The sequence below is a fragment of the Gopherus flavomarginatus genome, chromosome 6 (assembly GCF_025201925.1).
Source record: "Gopherus flavomarginatus isolate rGopFla2 chromosome 6, rGopFla2.mat.asm, whole genome shotgun sequence".
Taxonomy (NCBI): domain Eukaryota; kingdom Metazoa; phylum Chordata; order Testudines; family Testudinidae; genus Gopherus; species Gopherus flavomarginatus.
This window is the reverse complement of record NC_066622.1, coordinates 45,440,309-45,461,896: the sequence shown is the minus strand read 5'-3', so window position 1 is coordinate 45,461,896 and position 21,588 is coordinate 45,440,309. Positions and strand designations below refer to the sequence as shown.

At 41.8% G+C, this 21,588-nt stretch overlaps 1 protein-coding gene across 1 annotated transcript in view; it reads left to right on the top strand.

The window, feature by feature from the left end:
- The window catches only part of WDR82 (WD repeat domain 82), a 29,776-nt gene extending 12,556 nt beyond the window's left edge, over nucleotides 1-17,220 (top strand). The window contains exons 2-9 of the mRNA XM_050957890.1: nucleotides 1,782-1,879; nucleotides 5,991-6,057; nucleotides 6,303-6,402; nucleotides 8,931-9,047; nucleotides 10,529-10,684; nucleotides 12,501-12,570; nucleotides 15,131-15,273; nucleotides 16,147-17,220. Of these exons, the coding sequence (XP_050813847.1) occupies nucleotides 1,782-1,879; nucleotides 5,991-6,057; nucleotides 6,303-6,402; nucleotides 8,931-9,047; nucleotides 10,529-10,684; nucleotides 12,501-12,570; nucleotides 15,131-15,273; nucleotides 16,147-16,176 (781 nt within the window). The 3' untranslated portion in view covers nucleotides 16,177-17,220. The remainder of the gene's footprint in view (nucleotides 1-1,781; nucleotides 1,880-5,990; nucleotides 6,058-6,302; nucleotides 6,403-8,930; nucleotides 9,048-10,528; nucleotides 10,685-12,500; nucleotides 12,571-15,130; nucleotides 15,274-16,146) is intronic.
- Nucleotides 17,221-21,588: the final 4,368 nt, after the last annotated feature.

The window sequence follows — 21,588 nt, the reverse complement described above, 5'->3', positions numbered from 1 at the left end:
CAACTAGGCCCATTTCCTCTCCTCTGCCTGGCAGCTCAGTTTTATTGCTCTGCTTAGTCATATTCACATGCATCTGACGAAGTGGGTATTCACCCACAAAAGCTCATGCTCCAGTACATCTTTTAGTCTATAAAGTGCCACAGGACTCTTCGCTGCTTAGTAATTTTGGGTCTCCTTGTCTGTGCAGCAGCTCAACTCTTTGCTGCACTCCAGTTTAGCTCCTTTGGTCACTCTCCCTCTAGCAGCTCTATGCTACTGTGCCTGAAGTCATTCAACCTTCCGGCTTGTACTTGTTCTAGGTCTCTGAGCAATATGATTTTTCCCAGCCTGGCTTGAGTTGAATTGGTATTCTAAAGAGTGGACAAAACATCTTCATTTGATGTGATGGGGAAGAGGAGCCAGTGGAGAGGCTAAACGTCAAACACTTGGAAAAAAAATGCTTGAGAATTTGATCAGTGGTGCAGCCAAGGTAAATTAGAGGGACATGGAATTGGGAGAAGATTTAGTGGGCTAGTAACAGGTTTGATTACTGGAATTGGGAGTTTTAATATGAAGTCTCACTCAGTATCTATGGAAACTTTGAATGAATACTTGTTTATACATAAAATGTGGTGGTTGTCAGATTGTTCCGTTTCAGACAGTCTACCTCCGTGAGTTCCCTCTGGTTGTAGGCAGAAACTGAAACCTTCCACTGTAATATGTTGCAGTTAGTTTGTCCATTTGTATTCTGAAAACAAAACAAATTAATCTGTAATGGAAAAACTTCCTGTAGCATATTCAGACATTTACTGAGGCTCTTGACATGTCAGAATTTGACTTTTAGGCTATCAGAGAAAATTTAGATAGAGGTTACTAAAATTTGGGAGTGCTAAAAGCAAATAGTATGTGTGGGTTCTCCTCCCCCGCCCCCCATAACATTTGTGTATTGTATCAGAGGGGTAGCCATGTTAGTCTGGATTTGTAAAGGCAGCAAAGAGTCCTGTGGCACCTTATAGACTAACAGACATATTGGAGCATGAGCTTTCATGGGTGAATATATGCATCCGATGAAGTGGGTATTCACCCACTAAAGCACATGCTCCAATACGTCTGTTAGTCTGTAAGATGCTGCAGGACTGTTTGCTGCATTTGTGTATTGGCCTTTTAACTTGTGGAAGAAATGTTAAAGATGTTCCCAAAACGTTTCCTAAAGCAGATAGTCTTCGACTGCTTAAGAACGAATGAAAAAGAGAGCTTTGGGTTCTTTTAAGGTATTGGAAAAGAATCCAAGTTACACTTCTTTAGGGGGTGTGTGCATGAATGTAGCACTAATGAAAGCAAGGAACAGACTGCCATAACTTGTACTAGGTTTAGTGTCTCATGCAGTAGCTTATACCACACAACTTTGTCAACTGTTGCCCATTCCTATTTTAAAACACCCCTGCAGTTGCAGTTCCACATGTTTCCTGAGCTGGCATGAGCATGTCAAATTCTACAGTGACTGTTGTGGTGATATCTTGTTCACTAGAGACTAAAATGAGTCCTATTAATTATCTTAGATTTTTAATATAGGTCCCTAGGGGTTGGAGGCTAATCCATTAGTGCACTATGTGACAAGGTCCCTTATGGTTCTCTTTTTTGGTTTTAAAGATCTCAACAGTTTTTTCCTTCCTCGTATAAAAGGACCTGGATATCTCAAAGGACTTAGTGTTACTAAAAAGTAAACTAATAGTTGGTAGGTTGCAGCTTGAGCTCTTGTGTGTTGAAGTAGACATAATTATTTCTGTATTTTCTTTTGACAGACCAAAGAGAACACTGTATAGTAAAAAGTATGGAGTGGACCTAATCAGATACACACATGCTGCCAACACTGTGGTGTACAGCTCCAACAAAATAGACGGTAAGTGACCATGTTTAATCTTTCTGCACTTAGATGGCACACCCAGATAAACCGTAGTGGAGTGCCGGGAATGCTTTGGTCTTGACTGACACGAATGGCTCATTCTTAGCAACCTCCAGAATGGTGGCAAACAGACATGTTCATCTTTAAAGTATAACTCAGTCATTCCCTAACATATAATGACCTATTGTTGCTAATTACTGTTCCCCTTTGCTATAATAACCAGAGTTAATATGATTTGATAGTTGAAGGAAGATGAGTTCTATTCTTGATTCTGTTGTTGACTGGCTGTTTCGTATTGGTCCAGTCATTTAGCTTCTCTGTGACTGTTTCAAATAAGCATATTTACTACCTTTATTAGTGAATTTTGAATAGTTATGCCTTGAAAATTGCCATTGTGAAGATTCCCCCCCACCCCTTCAGTGACTCCACAGCAAATGATGCTCAAGCTAACATTTTAAAAACTTTGTTTGTTTTTCTTTTCTGACAGCCTTTCAAATTCAATTTGAGATGAGGAGGCAAACTTTGTTCTGGCTAGTGCTTCATTGCTGATTAAGATTCAGTATCTGGAACTTAGTTAACAATTCTGTGGGTTCCATTCCAGCTCATGCAGGTGTGCTCTTATGGCTGTGTTGGCTTTGCAGTACCAGCAGGAGTAAAGAGTAGCTTAAGAAAAAAATTGTCAAAGCAAGTAGATGACTCAAAACAATAGGTAGCATTTCTATAGTATCTTTCACCTCTATCTCAAAGTGCCTTACAAAGATAGGGATGTATTCTCCTTATTCGTACAGAATGGAGGGCAGGAAACTGAGGTGACATAGCAAATCACTAAGCAAGCCTGGTGCAGAACACATCTCTTCTGTGTCCAATCTTGGCTTTGTCCATTAGCCCCTCTGCTTTCCCAGTATAATATACATGGGCAACCCATCTGTTTCAAAGTGTCATTTTTTTCATAGTCATTTTTCATCATAACTGCACTTCATAATCTTCAATGAATTAAAAAGTTGCTTTCAGAGCCTGGGGTGAAAGGATTAGTTGGGTGTTAAAATCTTTGACTTGATTTAATTCATCAACTCCCACAGGTACACATTCTTTCCTCAGCAAAGTGGGGATTCTTCTGTGTCAGAAACAGCTGGTGTAAATGGCTGTGCTGCAATGTCAGGAATCCTTAGAGAACTTCATTCTTGGTGAAATTCCCATTCAGTTTTCTGATCCTCCTATAGCTTTCTCTCATGGTTACAGTTTATTTTGTGCACTTACTGACTGTCTCATAGTAATGATAGTGTTTTAATTTTGCATCAATCCCCACTGTGGTATCATTCATTGAGATAAGCTCTGAGTTGGTACAATATTGTAGTTTCTTTAAATCCATTTTATTAAGGTGGTATTTGTAATTTGATGGTTTGAAGTTGATGATCATTTTGTAATTTTCCCTTTGATTAGCTTTTAAAGCAAATATACTGGTGATAAAAATGGATGAGAAAAATATATTACTGGTATTTGTACTGCAAGTAATTGTAAACTGGCCTGAGAGAACTGGTATGCTTCCCTCCTGTGGTGGTCCATATGCTGGTCCATACTCTGCATAGTCCCTAATGAATGAAACTATGGGCAAGTGTACAGGATGTTAACTTTTCAGGATGTTGCATTTACAGAAAGAAGGGTGAAATGAAGCCATTCCTTTACTGTACAAATACTGGTATTTGCACACAAGTACACATATGCTTCTGATCCAGTTCTTTCTGAAGGGTTCCTCAGGAGCTTCAAACCTGGTTGTTCTTGCCTAATTCCAGGCTGAGGTAGTAGTTTGTACAGTTTGAGGGTCTATGATACCACCCGGTACAGGAGATAACTGTACAGGCCACTGCCTTGCTTGGGACAGAGCACTGTCGGCTAAAAGGATCACCCACTCATGCTTCACAGATGGTTTGTATTTAGCAGAAGAAGGTGAGATTCCACCTGCATTCTTCTGAAACAGGTAACTGCAGTTTTTAGCAGAAAAACTAGGAATATGCACTAAATTTGCTGTGTAAAAACAGGTAAGTAGTAACAATAATGGGATGTAAAACTGCTGATTTTGGTGGATTGACTTACGTCATTTGATGATCATCTGGAGGTACTCAAAGGAGAAGAAGCCTTTCAGAATGGTGCCTCAGTCTGACCTATTCATGCTTGGTCACAAAGTTACCCTTACATTTCTCTTGCCAAACTCTGGGGGACCGTGCAGAACTCTGACCTCAGCTGACTCAATGGAAAACCTTTGTCAAAAATTGATGGATTTGAGGGATTTTCCACGTAACATGTATTCTACTGAAAAAGGCGTTTAGAAAAATATTCTAGCCTTCCAGATGTCAAGAATGTTCCCTACAGATGACAAATTCATTATCCTCGCCCTGCCTTGCAGAAGAGTCATTTAGCCCACCAGCTAGTATTGCAATAACAAAGGTGAAAACAGAATTTTCCACCTTTAATTAGTTATTAATGTTGCAGTCTCAGCACCACTTGTCAATGTAACAGTATTGAACATGTCAACCTGAATAAACACTCAACAAGTGTCAAAGCTTAAAAAAACAAACAACAAAAAAGGGGCTTTGGTTTCCTATAATATCAGTCTTTTTGTCCATCTGTATTTCTAAAACAGGGTGTATGTAAGAGAGAAATTGGGAGGGAGTTAGATGCTTTTATTTTTCCCTCGTTCTTTCTTTTTGTCTCCCCCAGTAAAAGTTACCTGCTGATGCTGGAGGCTTAATTTGGTCTTATTTGCATGTCTCTAGTCACAAATGTATGTGCAAGTAAAAGTGGTTCATATTCTCAACACTTGTACTCAAGTGGCTTATGTTCTACAGAATTCTTTTGTTCTGTGGTGAAAAATCTCCATAGAATCTTCCAAAAGAAAAAATGCTGTTAGTACAGCAATCTATATTCAGTGAAGGCCACTTAAAAGAATTACTGATTTCAAAATACTGTGATCAGTTCTGTCCTGTGCTATATTATGTTTTTGTAAAGAAATTGCTGTTAGATTAAAAGGGTCCTTTCTTCTGTTCTCATCACGTATTCCTCCTTTACCCCCAAAGCTTTTTCCAGTCTGGAAGAGGTGCAAAGAAAGCATAAAGGCAACAAGTGTTTGGCTTTTAAAAAAAAACAAAAAAAAAAACAAAACCTCTCCATCTGAGGAGTTTGGTTTTTAATGCCTGTGCTTAGCAGTTAATATTTAAATGGTCCCAGCCTGGCTTTGACGTTCACATCTCAAGCTATGTCTACACTACAGCCTATGCCAGCAAAACTTATGTCACTCGGTGGTGTGAATATTCCACACCCCTGAGTGACATACGTTATACCACCGTAAAGAGCTAATGTGCACAGCACTATGTTGGAGGGAGAGCTTCTCCCACTGACGTAGGTTATGACACTGAAGAGTAGGTTAGATAAATGTCTATCAGGGATGGTCTACAGTATTTGGTCCTGCCATGAGGGCAGGGGACTGGACTCGATGACCTCTCGAGGTCCCTTCCAGGCCTAGAGTCTATGACACTCATGGAGATAGGCGCTTTTTTTTATGCCGACGGGAGAGCTCTCTCCTATTGGCATAGAGCGTCTTAACCAGATGCTGTATGTATAGACATGGCCTCATTGTCGCTTTGAGTGGCAGAGTTCACACCTTTGCAGTGGTTATTTAACTGGAGACAGTTCTTCCTGCATGGCTGCATTAACAGGACTATGGCATTTGCTTGATAAATCTGTACTCACTTTCTAACAGAAATGCTGGCACCAACTTTTAGAAAGCTGTAGTTTAGTGAGAAATGCTTGAGTAAAAACTTGACAGTTACTTGATTTTTTATTTTGCTTCAGTAACTTTGGAGCAGAAAACTGTACATGTCTCATGGCAATTCATTTACACTATGTGAAGTATTCGTATTATCTCCAGACCATTGGGAACATCCTCACTAGTTCTACTGTTTGTTTTTCTTCCAGACTACTTCATTTCAGTCTCTCATTCAGTTGATCCCATTTTAACATCCCTCTTGAAGACACAGCAGACCATTGTTGCTATCTGTTGGAGAAGGTGTTTTTATATGATACATGCTTATGTTTCTCTTATATTTTCTTGCAGATACAATCCGTTACCTCTCCCTACATGATAATAAATACATCCGATATTTTCCAGGGCACAGCAAGAGGTAAGAGATGTGACAAGGGGACATTTCAGTGATCAAGATCTTGGTGGCTATAAAACAGAACAAGAGAGGCTAAAGCAGTGTTGTAATGAACCTAAACCATGTTAGACTTAATTCACTTTACTTCTCATGCCATAAAAAATGTTAAGTATTTTGAACTTGTGTGAAGTGAAGAGGATAATAGTTACATTGCTAACTTTCTTGCATACCTGTGTAATACTTGATACAGCTAATCTTCTGTATTGCAGAGTGGTTGCCCTGTCCATGTCTCCAGTGGATGATACCTTTATTTCTGGATCACTTGATAAAACCATCCGACTTTGGGATCTCCGGTCTCCAAACTGCCAGGTGGGATACCAAATTCACTTGCCTATCTGCTAACAGTTGTCATGAAATGTGCAAGAAAGAGTTTCTAGTTTGAAATGATGAAAAATGGGTTGTAGATTAAATAGGTGGTCTGGTTTTTATATTATCATGAAGTATTTATTGGTTCCCATCAGCACCTCCTGGAATTTAAAAGAAGTCATCTCAGGCAGAATCCCCCTTTTGATATTCATTTTGTGCATACATTGTGTCCTCACTCACTTTCCTCCAGGGTCCTATCTTGGGGAAGTGCTGGAAAATGCAAGAAAACAGCAACTTCTGGAGCTGATGAAACAAGATGCTGGTTGGATGTTGTTAGCATGTTAATGACACTGTAGCCTCAAACAGTCTTCAGTCTTCTCTAGAAGTCTCCCATGTACCTTGGAATCAGTGGTGACAGAATGAACCCCTTGAGTGCTCTGACTTTGTTTGTTTTTAAAATGAAAAACATTAAGCAGTTAAATACACAGGCAGACTTAGAGCCACGAGGATTCCAGGGTTTCCCAGCTATGTTAAACTTAATGAAGCTGGAAGATTCACCCTGTCTTAACACTGCAACTTTGAGAATAAGCCCTTACTGTTTCAAGTGCTGAGCAAGTTATAATTAATTTGACAATTCTCCAAAATGCTGTCTAAAGCTTACCATAACATTTTTATATTTATTAACATCTCTGGTTATTACCAGTTAACTCCATTATGTTGTACTTAGTATTTCTGGTTTCATAGTAAAATCCCTCCAAAGTAGAAACTTGAATAGGCCTTCTCATAAAATGGACACTGAAAGTACCTGGCATTCACACAGCTTGACTCTTGTAGTGTTTGTGGTGTTGAAAAATGTTTGTGGAAGAGGCTGGCAGGTCCTCCATTCTCACTGGGAGCACAAAGAGAGACAGTCACTGATTCATGAGGATCAGCTGTAAAGCACAAATTGAAAACTTTCTTTTTTTTTTAAATTTTACTCACAACATAGTTATACCTGCTTAAGAAATAAGCCCTTTAAATCAGAAACCTCACTTTTTTTCTTTGGTAGTGTGCATATTGGTAAGAGCCTCTTACTTTCTAAACTTTAACTTGGTCTTCATGGGAAGTCAGCAGATGTAGCTGACATGACATTGTTCTCCACATCTCACTTCCATTCTGTGTGCGACTTTATGTAATTTTGACATTGTAAAAATCTTAATTTACCAGTCTTCCCTAAGATGCTCTCTTTAAATGTCTAATTTCCCCTGCTTTGCAGGTTCATGCAGAGGGCTTGTCTAAACACAATGTTGCATCAGTTTAACTTAATCGATGTAAGAGTGTCCACTAAACAAAAAGAACAAGAATACTTGTGGCACCTTTAGAGACTAACAAATTTACTTGAGCATAAGCTTTCATGGGCTGCAGCCCGAAGTGGGCTGTAGCCCACAAAAGCTTCTGCTCAAATAAATTTCTCTAGGGTGCCACAAGTACTTAGTCTGTATCCTCAAAAAGAATAACACGGCTGTGCCTCTGAAACCTGTCACTAAACAAAGCTGCACTAGGTTATCTAAGTTATTTAATGTAACACCTGTAGTCAAACCAGTGCAAAGTTTGTGCAGTGTGAGAGAATTTGTCCATTACTGTTATGCTAACCTTTGTGTGGAATCTGATCTTTTTAGTTTGACAGTTTTTGCCTGTAGCGTTTGGAAGGTTTGGTTTTTTGTATTAAATCAGCATAGGTAGGCAGTGACAGTGTTTGTCAGAGCTGCACGTGGGTGCTCATCTTCCTGAATGGTCAGTGTTTTAGCGCCACAACCTCCAGCCATGTGTTGCCATCACTTCCAGCAGGAGTGCTCTGTGAAACTTTCAGATGTGATAGTTGTTACCAATACAAGATGAGTCTCCCTTCCCCACAGAATTGCAGTATGTTGCCTCTGCAGCACTTCTTGTTCTGGTTGGTTACTTTTTGTTCTTGTGATGCAAGTTTCTTTTCTATAAGAGATGTAGATGGGTGTTGAGCAGGGGGTGTATCTGAATTGTTTTCCTACACTTCTTCAGCAGTAATTTAGACCAGTCAATTCCTTCCTCGCAGAAGCAATTGGATTATTTCACCTAAATAGTGAAGTTAATGTAAAGTCTTTTTCATCTCTGTTCTAAACCTTCTAACTTTAGAATGCATTAAATTGACTAACCTCTTAGGATTGTCCTTTTCACGGTGTCCCATGATCATCACTTGCCACTAAGGATGAGTTGAGGCCATATATTTAGTTCCTCATACCCTTTCTGGATGGATGGCCACTTAGCCACTTCTCCAAACTCTTTGATACTCTATGTACAGAATTGAGAGGCTAGTGCCAGTGTGGGACATGAGAAGCCACCTTTTGAAAGATTCTTAATAAGAACAAAGACTGACAACTGAAAACCCAGCTGTTCTACCAGCAGACTGCCCTGCTGGATCTGTGCACGGCTGAGGGAGCTGTCAGGAATGGACTTAAATGCATACGCCTGTATTCCCAACTTGAATTCGTATTTAACTGTTTTCCATATTCTAGGGTTTAATGCATCTTCAGGGGAAGCCTGTATGCTCCTTTGACCCAGAGGGCCTGATCTTTGCTGCTGGAGTCAATTCTGAAATGGTGAAGCTCTATGATCTCCGCTCTTTTGACAAGGTAAGAGACAAGCTAGATGCATTTCTGACACTTCATAGCTTACAAGAAACAGCATGTCAACCCTGGACTTGGAGCATCCCCTGAAACATCTTACCATGTGCTACAGCCAGCAGCACCAAGGAGTTAATACTTCTTATATGAAGAGAGCTTTGTATAAGGGTTTCTTGTACAAGTGGGTGCCACCACCAGATCCTTAAATCCCATTTTGGACTTGCCTCTAAATTCATTCTAGTTAACCCCAGAGCCAGAGAATTATTAAAATCGAGTCCCCAGGTCAACTTAAGAGCAATAAAAAGCATTTGTCCTGGGTTATGCCCCGTCTCCTGACCCAACCACTTCTCACCTTCCTATCTCTTCCTCTCAGACACTTGCTCTCCCAACACGTTTTGTCCCCTATCATATGCCTTTGCATCCTCGTGTTCCCCCACCAACATACTCAGTACTGAACTATACTCAATTTCTTTAGCCTCGCTTTCCTGCATCATTTAGGGTCTTTGATAAAAGTATCTCCAAGACTGGTTATGAATCTGGTCCACCTTCTGAGGTTCAGGCTGAGCTGTTGCCTCAGAGGCCAGGCACATTGCTACACAGAGTGGGGTCTGAAGCACAATATACCAGTGCACAATCCACTTGTTCTCTGTCTTCTGCCCCAGGAGAACTGGTATCAGAGATTAGACAGAGGGCTTGGGAGCAAGCCTATGGGGTATCATCACTGAGGAGCTGAATGGCATTGCTACCTTATGCTGGTGATGCCTCTGGGTGTAGGGAGGCTGATAGGAGTCAGGTGGGAACTTCAACCCATTTTTCAGGCTTCCTGTAACACGTGGGAAGCAGCAGTTAATGTTTCTTCCTCCTTGCTGGCTGTGCTGGAAGAACATCTAGGTCAGGTGGACCTAGCAGCAACATCAGAGAGAGAAGGAAAACTGTAACTGGACGACAGTAGTTGCAAATAGGTGGAGAACAGCTCTGTTTTTAGATGAGAGCAACAGTGCTGATGCTCCAGCCCTTAGTTTAAATTATGTTTGGGGGCCTTGTTAGCAAATGGCCACTATACTGTACATTAAATCTGTCTCTCTACAATCAGATGTAATGTGAGAATTGATTGTTCTCTCTGGTGACTGTAGTGGTGAACCAGATGTTTGTTCACTGACATTTCCTTTATGGTGGTGAAACCACAAGTTTCCTAAACTTCCTGTTGTGGTTTGGTTGCTATTGGAGATGACAGAATCGTAGCATGTCAGAACACTGCTGCATCACAATTTGACAGGTTGTTGCTACTCTCCCGTGCCATCCTTTGCGTGGCAGCTAGTACTAGATTGTTCAATATTAGTCTGATTTGTTTCCTTTTAGGAATCTAAAATGTTTTCCTGTGCTGGAGATTTTTTTTATTATTATTTTTTACCAACAAAGTAAATGTTTGGGTGCGCATGCATACAAATCATTTCCCACCACCACCACTTACTTTTGTTTATTTTTGGAAGGGTCCATTTGCTACATTCAAGATGCAGTACGATCGAACCTGTGAGTGGACAGGCTTGAAGTTCAGTAACGATGGGAAGCTTATCCTCATATCAACCAACGGAGGGTTCCTTCGACTGATTGATGCCTTCAAGGGAGCTGTACTGCATACGTTTGGGGTAAGCATGCTATCTTGGTTGCCTTCTTGGAAATTGCTCTGTCTTTGCTACGTCCTTGTAAGGGATGGGATGATGTGGGATTATTAGCTTGGAAGATAAAACACCCCAGTTCCATGTATTCCAGGGGCAGGTCTCTTGGAGCTCCCTTCAAGCTTCAGTAATACAGATAGCTGATGCCCTGTGGATGAGACAAGTGTTAAGGAGAGGGCTTCTTTACTAATTTGGTGCTTATTGATCCATTGATTTATCTTGGGCCTTGTTTACACTACAAAGTTACACTACAAAGTTAAGTCGACTTAAATTACATGGATGTACAACCATTTCTGTAATTAAACCACTGTTGCATGTCCACCCTATACTCCTTGTGTCAGTGGAGCACATTTGCAGTAGCAACTCTTCTATTGACACAGAGAGCAGTGCACCATGGGCAGCTATCCCACTGTACAACTGGTCACAGGGTGTCTTGGGGAAGGGTTTGCCTCTTGGGGGCAGGTTCAGCATTACGTGATGCAGGTTTTCCAATCCTGTCATTCCATGGGTATTCAATTGCCCTGGTAACCTGCATGCCAGCCATCTCTATCAGAAAGCACGAACCTGCACTGCTGTTCGGTATTGTGCTGTGTGTTATGAATACAAGGCTATAAGAGAGAGTGATTTTTATTCCACACCCATGCTAACCTATCTATGTAATGCTGAGGTAAACTTCATACATGCTGGGGAAAGTATCTTTAAAGGCTGGGGAACGGGGATTCACAAGCACATACACCAATGAGGCTCTCGCAGCTGCGTGACTGTGAGGCTGTTATTGTGTTTAATCTCCTGCGGGGTAGTGTGCCTTGGATACTGCTGTAATCCTGGAAGATATATGGAGCATGTATAGAAGCAGCTCTGCATCAGAGCAACTGTTTGCCTCCCTTGCTTCTGGTATGCCTGCCACAGGTCTTTGATTTTTACAAGCCCTTCTCCTCCATGCCCCAAGCAATGTGCCTGCAGATGTCAAAGTTTCTAAGGCTAGGGTGGAGCTGTGACTGCATGGCGTCCTTTCCCCACAGACCCAGGAGATCCAGGACCTCCTGTGTACCCCAGGAAGGGGCGCGTTTGCTGTGTGGAGCCAGCATGGTGAACTGGGCAGTTCCTGTTGGCAAGCTCTCATAGAACGAACAAGTTCAAAACTTCCTGGGGCTTTAAAAGGGGAGGAAGTGTGTGTCTGTATACCTGGCTGCAGGGCAGCAGAGTTCAAAATGGTGACTAGACCACCCATAGCAGGGGTTGTGGGACATGTCTTGGAGGTCACTTAGGTAGAAGTAAGCAATGCAGAGTCTACACTGACACTGCGTCACTCTAACTACATCGCCCTAAGCTTTAAGTCTCTCATCAAGGTGGTATTAGGTTGGCATAGCAGGTGTGTTGAAGCGGTGGGAGGAGCATTGTAGTGTGTACACCTCCAGAGTTAGGTTGATGTAATCTGCCTTATGTCAACTTAACTTTGTAGTATAGACAAGCCCTTAATCTTGGCTCACTTGAAAACTTCTCTCCTTCTTCCCTTTTAGAAATTACTTGTGATATTTAACTCCTTTTAACGAGCTTTTAAAGCTCTGCTAATGAGGGGAAAGTGTTTGGTTTAGTACTTGATAAATTATTGCCCACTCCTAATCCTTACATCTGTGCTCGGTCCCCTCCTGTAGTACTTGGAGGGCTTTGCATAGTGCAGTCTGTAATGCTTGGGGTAGGGACTCCTGTTCTTCAGCTAGAAGAATGGTTTGACATGTCCCCCTTGCCACAGGCTTGAAGGCATTTAACCTCTTTTGTATTGTAGGGTTATAACAACAGTAAGGCTGTCACGTTGGAGGCATCATTTACACCAGATTCCCAGTTCATAATGATTGGTAAGATATCCTTACCCCCTTGTAGCCTGCCATTGTCGGTCTTATTACAAGGCAATTTCAGTGCTGTGAAACTGGGTATTCATATAATTAAACTGAAAGTTGGTTTAAAGGCTGCAACAGGCTATTTTAGAACTTACAAAATGCTTTCCTCAGTATGCTGTGGGAGACACTTAACACTCTCAAAATTCTGTCATTTCAATACAATGTACTTCAATGTTTAATTTAGTAGGTAGGTCTGTCCATGTTTCCTGCTGGCCAAGTGTTTTGCATCATATATTACCACTACAGCTGATGCTAATTGATAGCTTGACTGGCAATCTCAGCCAAGAGGAAGAATAGAAAGGGCTACTGACTGAACTTCCTTCTTACTGTCACCCCAAGAGTTGGTCCCCTCAGGCTGCTGTTGAGATGGATCGGCAGAGCAGCATGGGTAAAGTTGTGTAGTAGGAAAAAGCAGCTGAAGTAGTTTAGAATGTTGCAGCCTCCCTCCATTCTACCTGCAGACTACATTCTTTACCTTTTTGGGCTACCTGTGTAGGGTAATCTGCACAGTATCAGCTGGGATATCCTAGGATACACTGCCCTCAGTGAATGTAAGCTGATCTGCAAAACAAGTCCACTGTCTCCACATTCATATTCCTCCTAAAGATCCTCCTTATAGTCATGATTACAAGAAACTAACTGGTTGATTTATGGCTAGATTGTAGGCAGTTCTGGATAATCTATATACTATACGCACAGTTATAACACTGCATTATTAACTTACTACCCAACATTGCCAATTACCATCTCTATCTCTCTCTATATATTGTACTGCCTCCCCCATTACTTTCTTTCAATTCTTCATATATACATGAAACTATCCTGTATACTGTGCTAATTGTTGAAATCTAGCTGGTCATCAGTAACCTGTCCATAAATTCTCCTTAATAACTAAAGTTAAATCTAGGACGGTATTTCGGTCTCTCAGGAAAGACCATTCTGGTAGTGGTTCTTTATTCTAGTGAATGTTTTCTTTTTCCCTTCTGATCCTACAGACCCTCATTTTATCCTCCTGGACATCTCAGTTCTGCATGTTTTACCCTTCTTGCCAGGAAACGTATCCCTTCTCTAACTCTTTGGTATCCTCAGTCCTCTTGCTGTTGAACAGATTCACTTCTTTCTCAACTTTGTCCCTACAACTGCTTAACTCCAGAATAATGCATTTTTTCCCATTTTTACTTTGTGCAGGTTGACTAATTTACCCTGGGTGTCCACTTGGTTTCTTTCCTGAAAAGCCCATGTAGACAAAAAGGAAACAGAAAAAACCACCTTCTTTTTAGGGATTTTGTTAAACAATCAGGATATCTTATGTAAAGGGGGTTATATCAAAGACTAAAATATTTTTGAAAAGAGGTTAGTTTTAAAAATTCAACGTGTCCCATTAAAATGGAAATTTGTAGACTTCTGCTATAAAAACATGTATTTAGTGATCATGAGAGTTGAAACGTCTTTAAAAAGCTTGGCCAGTCACGTTTAGTGTAACTCACTGAAATCTGGTTTATCATACCCTTTGATTATTTGCAGACTGCACAATTTTCAGTGACTTGATTGCACTTCTGTTGCCTGATTTTCAGCAAGCTGCTGTGCACGTGTGTGAATCCTTGATTTGATTCTGCATGTAACTAGTAAGATGCTTACCTTGCTCTGTGTGTGAACTGAGAATTTGTGCAGATGGATACTGTGTTCCATCTTCCAAGTAGATGCATAGATATGTGCACAGCTTGCTGAAAACCAGGCCTTTGATCTGCAAATTGCAGGATTGTAATCAGATGGCTTTTAGGATGCCATTGAGTTTTATTTAGCACTACAGCTACCTTTTAACAATGCCTTTTATCCTCTGATATTGGTCTTCAAGCCATTAATGTGCATAGCAAAACTCTATCCTTCACAGTGCTGGTCTACGCTAGAAAATTAGGTCAATCTTGCTATGTTGCTCAGGGGTGTGAAAAAATCCACACACCTGATCAACATCATTAGGCCGACCTAAATCCCTGCGTAGACAGCACTGTCGACCTAGCTACCGCCTCTCGGAGAAGTGGATTACCTACGCCCATGGGAGAATCCTCTTGTCGTCATACGTAGCATTTAAACTGAAGCACTACATTGGTGCAGCTGCTACTGTACCACTAGCATTTTAAGTGTAGGCAAGATTTCACTCTGCTAATGCCAACTGTCATCTTCTGCGGAATAAGATGGTTTGTTAGGCTGCATCAGACTTGAGTATATAAAGAGTTATTCTGATCAAATCCATATAGCTACCAAGAAGGAGTATGCCCCCCACAACAAGTTGGGGTAAATTTTCCCTTCAGACTTGCAGGTACAAATTCTGCTGACTTTGAGTGGCACTCTGTATGGGCAGCATTTGGCTCTGCAACCTTTTTAAAAAGCTGGCAATTGGAGATTGATTCCTGTAGGTCTGATAACTCTCTTCTGGTGCCTCAACTACAGTTTACCAGTGATACTTTGACTTTCTGTCAGCTGTGTTGGGCTCTTTTGTTATGTCTTCTCCAACCCACAGGTTCAGAGGATGGAAAAATTCATGTCTGGAATGGAGAGAGTGGGATGAAGGTGGCTGTGTTGGATGGGAAACACACAGGTCCTATAACCTGTCTGCAGTTCAATCCCAAATTCATGACCTTTGCCAGTGCGTGTTCAAACATGGTAAGAACACAAGTCCATCCTTTTCAGCCTGAGGTTCCAACACCTTATTTCTGGTAGGTCAGTGGGCCAGAATTTAATATTAAAGTAGAATAGGGCAGAGAATCTATTTCCTTTGCGCTGCTCAGTGCCAAAGAAGTGGAAACCACCCACAAGGCCCCTGCTGGGGGAGTGCCCAGCCATGCATATGCTTCCCTTCTCACAGCCCCTGGTGCAGAGGTTGTGCTTCAGGCCGGGGGCATTGGGGAAGTGGCTGGTTTTCAGAATTTTCTAATTCTTGTCTCCTGGGCTGCCCTGGATGACTGTGTGGGAGAGGGTAGTCATCCTTTGCTAGGTCCTTCTCTAAGCTCAGGAAGAGCCAGTCCAACTTGCATCCTGCCCTCCCTGTGATTCCCACAGCCTGGCAGGTGGATGGAAGTGTGGCAGTACATTGGGGACAAAAAGGAACAATGTATATGGACGCACTGAGAACAAGCAGTGCATGTGCATGCACACAGAAAGATGGGCTTTTTCACACCACCGTAATATGGCTGACATTTCATGAACCTCTATCATAAACACTGCAAGCTTTAAGGTCCTGTTCAGGTTCAGTCTTAGGGTCTTGCTAGGCAGTAGAGTTCTTAACAGTCTAGGAAGGTATGGGAGGACTGCTAGGCCTGAGCTTGCCCATGTATTGTGTGTAAGATATAGAATGAGCAGCTGCCTTTGGCAGCATCAACGTGACATGCCTCCCAAACCAAACCAGTCCAAGCAGGGATACTAATCCTAAACTGCTGGTAGCATGTATCAGATTCCTTGGCTAGCTTTGGAGCTTACTGGGTGAGGAATTTCAGACGCCTGTTCTAGCACTATGCTTACATTTTCTTCTTCTTTTAGGCCTTTTGGTTGCCAACCATAGATGACTAATTCTGAAACCACAATGCCCGCTGGGTGGCTTCCATACTGTTAATAGCAGCGTGTTCTTGCGAAGATGGTGTCGGAGCTGCCTACTCCTCCTGGACTATATGTTCTCATCCATCATACCCCATACGTTCCTGTATGTCGTCTTTTTTTTTTTTTTCTGCATTCCTTCAGGAGGACTCCTTCATTTGACTTCCGAGAGTCTGATCATGCTGTACCCAGAAGCTGGGTGCAGCAGGTAGCTACTTTCCAGTCAAAGTCCAATAGGTTCCAGCAGAACTTGTAACTGGCACAGTGTTACTTTTGAGAACGTGGTGGAGAAATAACGGAAAGTCTGATTTTTATGAAGTTTGCTGCAGTCTCTAAGGTGTAATTGTGTTTTGTTCTCTTACTATAAACACACAAGGCTACAGACAAACTGCGGTGGGTGAGTGGGACGTACAGTTCTGTCCCACACCTGCATGTTTATCACGCCTGGGATCTCTACAGCGTCACTGTTGAATTCTACAAATACAAACTTCATTTGTGCCAAATACAAGCAGACTGACTGTTTTTAACCCAAATGTCAGATGCACAGAGATTTCTTTTGCTATTGAACACTTAGGCAAAGGCTGCATATTCGCATCATGGCATCCATCATCAATTTCTGGTGGTCTAGTGTCTGGAAGACCATACAGGTTTTGCCTGCTGGCCGAGAAAGCTTGAAGCAGCCTCTGTGCCATTCATCATCCAAGGCACACAGAGTACTGAAGAGGTCCGGTGGGCATCTCAAGCAATAAAGGAGTCTGTCAGCAGGAAAACAATTAAAACAAAGACTGAAACTGCAGTAGTCTCCAATACATCTTCCTTCTGTATCATCTTTGCTGATCTTACTTGTAAATATTTTGCAGGGAGGATAATAGGGAAGGGTCATATTTTTTTACTTTTAGGTATTAAAGAGTATGATGTGGGCCAGTATTGTGGGATGAGTTCAGGCTGTTTACCTTCCATTGATGCAGCTTTCTCCTCCTGTTCTGTAAATAAGTTCCATTAAATTCTCTCCAAACTGGGTCCAGGCCCGTATCCCTTTTATTAGTAATACTTCCACACACAAGATTTTATTCCATTATACATTTACTCACACATTGTGCAAGTTCTCACAATTGCTTAAAAGACTGTGGCTCCCCTAAGTTGCATGGGTGTTATCCAAAGCCAAATGGAGAATTTGAGATGTCTGATATCCCTTTTTTCTTGTATTTTGCCCTGGCATTTCTGTAAAGAATGCCCTTGCAGAAGTCTTATACCTCTGTTGGATATACTGCACTCTGCTGTCCATTTTTGGGCAATGCAAAAAATAAACCAAGCCTACCAGCTGGTATTGTTCCACTTTTTCTTTCTTTTCCTAAGTCATCACATTGTAAAATTGGTCTGCTGCATCTCCATTAGCATGATGGGAAAAGTACAATGTACATGGAGCTATGCACTGTGCTCTCATCTTAACCAAATACTTGCAACCTAGAGGCTGAGCATACACCCTAGGTACATTTGCTTGGAAAATCCATTCTTTGTCTCCTGCTGCTGACCTCAACCTCCCAAAAATGCAAGAGACTGTCAAGGTGGCAGTCTAAACAGGGAATAGGCTGATCCTGGATGCCATTTTAGTGTTCTCTCATATCTGAAAATAATTTGTTACACCTCTGGTAATAGTGATCTTGATGCTCCGTGTTGTGTAGTTTCCATCTCCACTGTAGGGCCTTGCATCTAACGCAGAGCATGTTCCACTGGAATAATATATGGGTTTGTGGTACAGCCCACCCCTTTCTCTGCTCCACTCTTGCTTGTTAAAACTGTTAGCATAACACACACTTCCATAAGCAAGGGCTAGGGGTGTAGAATGGGTTTCTCATCACTGCCAGTCTCCTTTGAGGTATTAGTGCATGTTGTGCTGCCGCTTTATCTATGACAGACACTGTACGTCATCAAAAGGGCTGCTGTGCATGAGACAGTCTGAGAAGTTAATTGTTTGAACCTATGCTGTGACTAAAAATGCTGTTTAGACTCTGTGATGTGCCTCTGTGCTAATTATACTCACTTGGTGGGGATGACAGACTGACTCTCTTTTGATCTCGCCAAACACTTAGGCTGCAGGAGTTCCAGATCAGAGATTCCTTTGTATGGCTGCACCAGCATTCCTCCTACTGGCTAATACTGTGCTGATTTCACCTCAAAAAGCCAAGGGCAAAGGGAGATGGACATCTGTTCTCACAGGACTAGGCTTCTGCAACTGTTTCTTTTTCAGCCTGTTCTTGTTGCATTCTGGGCTGTTTGGTGCTATAGCTGCCATTTAGTTTTTCTGTGAGCAGCCATATTTTGCAGAGGTTTATAACTTAGCATGTTTATGTTGGTGGTGAGTTTAAAATTAAAAAAAAATTGAGGTTGGAACAATGATAACCTGAAGCAAACTCATTCAGGATTTTGCAACGGTGCTTTTAGATGAGTGAAATCAACAGTTAGTCCCCACCAGATATTACTTAGGCAGGGAAGAGACTCGGAAGATTTTTCTTCTGAGAAGTGCCACTTGCAAACCTGCTATAAACACTTTTCATAAGGCTGTGTTAGGTATCCCCCTCCGCATTGTAACCCTTTCAATGTGTATTTGCTGCATGGAATGTTTAACACTATAGAGGGCTGAAATGTTGATAGAAGAATTTGCACATCAGAAACAAACGTTTTCAGGTCAAGAGAAGTTTGCAGGATCATACGCAAGGCGGCACTGATTGTCAGTGTAAAATTGGTAGTATTTTGTCTCTAGGGAACTAGATATTTTTCCCTGACTGATTTTCTTTGTTGCATGAGTCTCTCACAATCTTAATGGGTTTCTGACAGGGTTTTAGGAAAAAACTGAAAGAGAACTGACTGTGTTGCCAGAACAATTACCTGGAAACCTTTAAAAAAGCAAATTCAGTTGCATTCATTAGCTTTCATAGAGCAAACTGAAAGACAGGGGAAAAGGCTTTTAAGGAATATGCAGGGTTTGAAAACTAAAGAATATTAGGAGTGACACTTCAGTACTTTTAGGTGAAACTGGATATAATCAGAAAAGTTCCTCTAAAAATAGCACCACCTTACCCAGCCTACTGTGTGAGAGCTCTGTGGCTATACCCTGTCACTTTGACTCTCGTTGGCCCAGCAGTGTTAAATACTGGAGAGGGAGCTGGATTCTGTTTTGCTTCAGGCACTAATCAATGGAAGTTCTGATTCCAAATCTTCATTACTGGTGGTGTCAGTAATAGTAGTAGAAAGGGGCCCAGCTTGACCTCTTCTCAGATCCATATATGAGATTGCAAAGGAGGCAGTTTATATTTATTTTAAAAAAAAAATCCTGTCTGTACCCCAATCCTGCAAATATTACACAGGTGCTTAACTTTAAGTATGTGAATAATGCCGTTGATGCATGTGTACAAAAGTTTGCAGGATTGTGGCATTGATTTATAATCTAATCAGATTTGATAAGCAACTGAGAATAAATAGGGAAGCTACAATCTCTTTTCTGATCACAGTTCTGGCTATATTTGCACTTTAACAAGCTGCAACAGGATTTCTGGGTAGCAGGCTGGGATCCTGTTTGCCTTTGAGAGAGGCTGTCCATTGCAACTGCTGTCCTATTGACTATATTCTTGGTTGTGAGCTTGGTTTTGTGAATTTAATTTTTAGGTGGTGACCATCTATTGGAGGAGTGTAAATACATTAATGTCAAATTATGAGATGCCATAAAATACTGCAGATGTGGAAAATTCAGTGTTGTGGCTGTTATCAAATATTTTGTAGTCTGATTTTTTGAGTAATGTAGATTCTGCGTTTACTACTTGATTAGTTTTACAGTGCATATTTATTTACTGCTTGGAGGGGATGGGGAAAACTGATTTATTTTATTACATTAAAAATGCTCCCTGCTTCTGAAGAGTTTGTTCTACCCACTTATAAGGGTTTGTAATGGAAACCGACATCTTAAGCTATTGCTGTACTAAGATGATTTTCTTGCCTTTTAATATACCAGTACTGTGAATAACTAGACATGAGTTTTGTACTAGGACTTCTTTTCTCATCTGTGTGTGATTGCACCCCTGGTCAGGTGATTGTTTAGGATTGAACCTGTGATCTCTGGATTTAAAAGCATGAGCCCCAGCTGCTTTCTCTATTGACAAAAGGTCTACTGGCTTGAATTTTAATGGGAGACACAAACCTCTTAACATGGTTTGGCTGCTAGAGAAGGACAAAGACCTGTTTTAAGCTAATGTGGGTTAAATCTGAGTAGTTAAACCATTAGGTGAATTCTATTGTTTTACCTTGAGAAACTGGAAAAAACAGAATCTGGGAAATGAGTTCTACTAAAGTTCTCCCCCTAAAGTGTGGCTACTCTGAGGGCTTGTCTACATCACAAAGTTGCAGCGCTGGTGAGGGGGTTACAGCGCTGCAACTTAGGAGGTGTACACATCTGCAGGGCATCACCAGCGCTGCAACTCCCTGTTTGCAGCGCTGGCCGTACTCCCGTTTTGTCTCGGGTGTAGAGGATCCAGCGCTGGTAATCAAGTGTAGACACTTACCAGTGCTTTTCTTGACCTCCGTGGAATAAGCAGGTATCCCAGCATACCTGAGGAAGCCTCTGGTAATCAAGCTGGTCTCCTTCCCCGGTTTGCTCTCGCGTTCCCCGAACCCCGAGCAAGCAGGTCTCCTTCCCTGCGGTTTGCAGGGTGGTTCGGGGAACGCGAGAGCAAACCGCGGCGAAGCTGGTCTCCTTCCCCGGTTTGCTCTCGCGTTCCCCGAACCCCTGAGCAAGCAGGTCTCCTTCCCTGTGGTTTGCTGGGTGGTTCCGGGAACGCGATAGCAAACCGCGGCGAAGCTGGTCTCCTTCCCCGGTTTGCTCTCGCATTCCCCAAACCCCCCTTGAAGCCGCCCAACAGCGCTGCAGTGTGGCCACATCTAACACCACTTGCAGCGCTGGTTGCTGTAAGTGTGGCCACTCTGCAGCGCTGGCCCTATACAGCTGTACTAATACAGCTGTAACAACCAGCGCTGCAAAATTGTAGATGTAGACATACCCTGAGCCTCTTATCTATCCTAACATGTTGTTCAGATGGTCAGGAATAAGATTCTTTAACTTATCTAACCTGCCAATCTATTACATTTTGCTCATACAATGTTATGTAAATATGGTGCTATGGTAATGGCTGTCCATAAGCAGGCCGGAAAGAACAACTTGTCAAGATAAATTTCCCTACTGAATTCACCTGAAAGCTGTTAACAGATTGTAGCAAAAGTAAGGCATGTCTGCTAATGGGAAAACCCCTAACACTGCTTGTGCAATTCTCCAATGTCCTGCTCTACATCTGAAAGGGCTGTTAAAAGATATGAAAAGGAGGAGGGATCATCTGACTGGAA